The 5320-nt window shown below is 36.0% G+C and overlaps 1 protein-coding gene across 1 annotated transcript; it reads right to left on the bottom strand.

The window, feature by feature from the left end:
• Positions 1-1962: 1962 nt before the first annotated feature.
• On the bottom strand, positions 1963-4453 carry LOC111388647 (cytochrome P450 CYP72A219-like). The gene is made up of 5 exons (XM_023013406.1): positions 4098-4453; positions 3745-3962; positions 3232-3476; positions 2758-3139; positions 1963-2562 (listed from the first exon to the last, which is right to left on the bottom strand). Exons 1-5 carry the CDS (start codon positions 4369-4371, stop codon positions 2131-2133), a joined length of 1551 nt encoding a protein of 516 aa, XP_022869174.1. The 5' UTR covers positions 4372-4453; the 3' UTR covers positions 1963-2130.
• Between the last annotated feature and the right edge of the window lie 867 nt (positions 4454-5320).

Raw genomic sequence — 5320 nt, 5'->3', positions numbered from 1 at the left:
GTATTTTATTTGAAATGGGGTAAATTGTTGGTGTCATTCCCAAAATTTATCCTCATCTGCACTTCTATATATATCCTTTTCTATCCAAAATTGATGTTAACAGGGCACAAGAAGATGAAGTTACCCTTGATTTTAAATAGAAATCTCATCGCCTCATGCCGAAGCTTTTGCATTTCTACAGGGATTATTATTTGTGAAGGAGACGGGATATTGGATTAACATAGAAGAAAGCGATGTACTCTAAATATGCAAGGTGCCAAGTTTCTAAACCTGCCCTATGGGCCCATGCTTATGTTCTACTGTGTTCCAATAAATGAGTTAACATAAATATCATGACGTCAAGTTGTGGTAGACATTAAATTCTACCACGTATTTGATTTTGATGGGAATTACACTTTTTCAGGAACAAAGTTATTTTATTCTGGATTTTTTTATGTATGAATCAACGTTCCTTTATAAAACTCGAATCCAGGTCAATGACTTTGGTTAAGTTTCACTCGTACTACTTGAATTAGGCCTTGACCTCAATTTTTATTGTGGTGGTATGAATTAATCAATATTTAGTAATAGTAATTCCTAATCTCTCGATTAGTCTCTATAATACAAATCTGTACATCTAAGTGCACAAGTTTCACAGCACAGTGAGTTTGTGCTTACCAGTAACCTTAATAATTTCTTACTAAAAAGTGAATTCCACATATATACTGCTAATTAACATAAGAAGACCATGGAGTCTTGGATTAGAAAAGCTTCAAATGACTGATTTTAGAGCTAGAGGAAATTCATGACTTGTCAAGGCTATCTTGTGTATAGAATTCATGACTTCAAATACCTCACGAGCTCACATCCGCTTGAAGCAAAGTATAAAAGTGTGCAAGGGTAGAAAGAACATAGAAAGCTCGCAGAAGGAAGAGGATAACCATCTTCCTTCCAGGCAGGCAGAAATTGTTAATAAAATACACGTGGATAAGTATTTGAGACATGACTTCTAAATCAATAAACACAGGACCTGTAAGATGATGAATAACATGTGAATATGTAACAAAATCAGTTACAAGCCTATCACTAAATGACTACAACCTATTACTTTCTAGATCAATTCGCCTCGAGGCCTTGAAGGAAATCTATAAATATTCTTCGTGAATTTATCGAGCAAGAGCTACTACTAGTGGACACAGTCTCATTACCTCATGCAAACTCATAGTAATTTGTGATGAAGATTTCATAAGATTATAAGCAGGGTAAGGAATACAGACACAAATATTCATTTGCAAGTCTAAAACTTTTTTCTTATGTTTGTTACGCTTAAATGGAAGTTAGTTACTATTTTCAGGAGATTTAATCCGTCAAAATCTGTTTTTTCACTCTAAAGTACTTGCAAGACCCCTTCTTTTATCCACGTCTACCAGTCTGAATGTGAACTCAATAGAACCAACTTTCAGACTAGTAGAAGCGGTCTCCTGTTGTGCAACATAGAACAACTTGTATAGATGTGGTGTGAACTATGCTAATTCCAATAATGATGATGGTGCTTGACAATGAACTAGTCCCTTGCTCAGCCAAGATTGATTCTAGGTCAGTCCTTACACCATGCTTGTCTGATCAACGTTTGTTAAGACTGGGTCAAGCTCCTCTGGTTAGCACTATTAAACATGGTTAAAGTTTGTCCTTTGAAGCTTGGCTCTTGGGTTGATCTTATGACCTAGTGTCACATTGACTATAGGATTCAATTCTCCTTATGTAATTTCTTTATAATCGAAGCCTTCTTAGCTGTTACGATGATTCCTATATTAAGTTCTTGAGGGCTTTCAGGCTTTCTTGTCATAATCTCTCTTGTGCAGTCTACAAAACACAACTTACAGGAGCTGAGAAGAAGAAAATGTGAAATGACAAGTGTTCATGCAAGATGATTGTATGAACTTTTGAAAATAACAATTATACTGTGAATTAATATTGTGGGGCTAATTAAAAAAAAAGCTAATATTAGTCTTACCGAAAATAATGTGAGACATATAGTAGTGTTGATAAAACAAGAACATATACGACTAAAAGAGCAAGTTAGGCCACCATCAGATGATTAAAAACATATGCAAGAGCGACAAAAGGAATCAAAATCCTGATGCCTAAACTCTATGGTTTTAGTTTGCAGAGAATTAACTGTGCACCGTACTGAGGTTGAAGCGTTAAGACTAAGTGTGGAGCATGTGCATAGGATGGAGAAAGCTCGAAAGAATATTTCTGTAAGATCATAGTCAGTGCCATCTTTGCTTCTAACATGGCGAAACTTTGTCCAATGCACATGCGAGGTCCCCAACCAAAAGGAAAGTACGAGAGCTGGCCATTGGTTGCCTTTGATACTCCTTCACTGAACCTCTCTGGCTTGAACTCTTTTGCATCATCGCCCCATATTTTGCTGTCATGGTGCAGTAGAAGTGCTGGCATTATGAGTTGCACTCCGGCCGGTAGGGAGAGTTTTCCTATTGTGGTTTCCTTGTAAATCATTCGAGATAGCAGGGTTGCAGGCGGGTATAGTCTTAGAACCTCGTGAAAAATCATCGTTACCTATCAAAAACAAAATCACAAGGGGGTAAGAAACAATAAATTTATTAGAAGTTTAATATGTTCTAGAGTTTTCAAGTTTAGGCCACCTTTGTGTCATAGACCCCTACTCGTACATCAATTTAGATAAGGTATTTGTCATATAATCTACCAGTTTATCCAAGTTCTCTTTCAAGAAGTAAAAAAATGAACACTTACGATTTTAAGGCGATTTAACTGATCAAAATTGGGTTTTCCACTTCTGAAAACTTGCAAGACCTCCTCCCGTGCACGGGATTGCCAGTCCAAGTGCTTACTCAATAAAATCAACGTCCACACAAGCAAGGATGATGTCGTCTCCTGTCCTGCAAAGTAGAAAAGCTTGCACTCTTCAATAACCTCCTTTAAACTCATTCCAGACTTCCTTCCATGTTGCTGAATTTCGGTGAAATTCGATTCTAACAATATGCCCAATAAGTCGTCACTACTAGCTTCTCCCGCCTCCATTGCCTTGATTCTTTTTTGAATTATGCGCATTACAGATGATTCCACTTCCTTAGCAATTCTACGCATCCTTTTATTTCTTTTTGTAGGAAAAAATCTATGCAGAAAGTCCAAATAACTTGTCAAAATCATCTTCCATTGTAATTTACCATTAGTACAAGGGAAAGGAAGAAAACACAGTAATCAAACCTCCATCCAGGGACATAAACTGAATTTCGTCCTTGCACGACAAGCTCGGCCTGTTCTGTTTGAAGTTCAAATATCTTTCTTCCTTCTTCGTAGTTACTGCCAAATGCCGTACGTGAAATTGCATCACTTGTCAAAGTTTGAAGATAAGGCCACACATCCACTTCACTTGATCCTTCACTAGATACAATCTTTTCCCATTTGCTTAACATGTCACCACAACTCAAATAAAACGCCGGAAGCATATTCTATAAGGAACAACATAGATGTGCATATCCCATTAGTATCGTGTCAAATAAAGATGCAGCATTAATACTCATTCCCACATGTTCATGTTAATTTCTTGAGGAAAAAACCTAAATTCCAGTTGTGTGAACCAGTTTCTGAAGGTATCAAATTCTTCTCGGCCCAGAGAGTGTTAGAAGCTTTTTGTACTATATATGTACTTGTCTATTTTTCATATGTATGAGGCAATTAAAAGAATTTTAAGGATGAGGAGGACGCTTTTGAAAATACCTTCAACTTGTCCGTGTAAAAAGCAGGATTGATCAGTCTTCTGTGCTTGGCCCATTTATCCATTTCAAGGGAAACTAATCCTTGTATTAGCAATTTAGCCATTGGATGAGGAGACGGCTTTTGAAAAACATAACTTTTCGACAAAACTTCTCTTATGATATCAGGGTCCATGATAAATAATTGAGGCCTTGGCCCGAACCATAAAAATGCATTCTGGCCTGCAAATTAGGACATGAATACAATACAGACAAAGCCAATTTGTTGATCAAGATATCGAAAAATCATTGAGATCTTTGTTTCATTTTGATGAATAATAACATGGGTGAATTTAGAGTTTTTGTTCTCAAACATACCATAGTTCTCGAGAGTTTTATGGATGAAAGACATAACTCTTGGCACAATATCATTGGAAAATTTGATGGGCTTCGAGTTGGCTTCTTTTGTCATCATCTCTAAATCTTTGAGGTCTCCAAATAATAATCTGTACGAGTTTCCATTGAAACCTTGCTTTCTGAGACGTTTATCTAACTTCTTTGGCTTAAACCACACCCAATTCAAGATTTTCCATGCATACACTAAGAGAACCACTGCAAAAAATACTGCAACTGAGTTTTGCAATGTCTCCATTTCTCCTCTTATTTAGTTCTTATCTTTGTACCCTATTAGGTTGTGTCTGTATATATATAGTGTGCTTTGCACTTGCTATCACCTTGGCTACTAAACTTTAATTTGTTATGGATCCATCACATAACTTTATAAAATGTGTCAATCAAGTCACCAAGTTAATCAGCAGTCTATTCAATAAGTAGAAAAGGAGGGTTTACCACATATAAATGGCGAGAAATAGGAAGATTTTTGAAGATCTTAGACTGCACATTGATAGCTTCCAAACACGTGTGTACAAAATCATGTTTTCTTTGTATCTCCATGTTTTGATTCATTTGAGTCTTTAGCATTGCATCTATATATTTTTTCGTTTGTATATCTTTTCTTTTTGTTTAGCCTAGGTATGCTTGGGGTACTTGTACACGAGTTTTGATCAATAGAACTTTTACATTCACCAATAAAAAAAAAAAAGTAGAAAATTCGATGCTTGGACAAACGATTTGACGACTTGAACTGGATAAAAATCAAATCGGGCAGCCAATCAAGAATGCTAGGCAGCTGTTGGAAGAGAATTTCTAAAATTGGGATTCTTTATGGTTTAATTTTTGTGGTGATTTTACATGTGGAATATTCTAGTTGTACATATTTATTGCACATAATGATGTCCACAATGTGATGTGGTAATCATTCGGTTGTTGATGTGCAAGTGTGAAATTTGAATTAAAGATTGAATCCAGTGTCACATGTAATTATGGACATCGTTATGTAGACAATTATGTGTAACACTTCCCTTTTACATATAGACATGAGATTTACACTTGATGTGCCAACTTGGACACGTCATCCGACCATTCATCCTTGTCGAATTTAATGCTAAATGATAGACAGCTAATTAACAGGCGGCTTGATTCACATGTTTTATAAAGTTATGTGACGAGTTTATAGTTAATGTGATTGTAAGTACAAAATA

This window comes from Olea europaea, unplaced genomic scaffold, assembly GCF_002742605.1.
Source record: "Olea europaea var. sylvestris unplaced genomic scaffold, O_europaea_v1 scaffold512, whole genome shotgun sequence".
NCBI lineage: Eukaryota > Viridiplantae > Streptophyta > Magnoliopsida > Lamiales > Oleaceae > Olea > Olea europaea.
The sequence above is the reverse complement of the archived record's forward strand: the minus strand, read 5'-3'. Positions and strand labels throughout refer to the sequence as shown.

What these genes read in the sequence shown, in the direction of transcription:
- LOC111388647 (XM_023013406.1), bottom strand. Translation starts at nt 4,371, where the DNA reads ATGGAGACATTGCAAAACTCAGTTGCAGTATTTTTTGCAGTGGTTCTC. An exon ending in TAAAACTCTCGAGAACTATG is followed by an intron (nt 3,963 to 4,097) that starts GTATGTTTGAGA and finishes CCTAATTTGCAG; the next exon opens with GCCAGAATGCATTTTTATGG. An exon ending in TTTACACGGACAAGTTGAAG is followed by an intron (nt 3,477 to 3,744) that starts GTATTTTCAAAA and finishes TGTTCCTTATAG; the next exon opens with AATATGCTTCCGGCGTTTTA.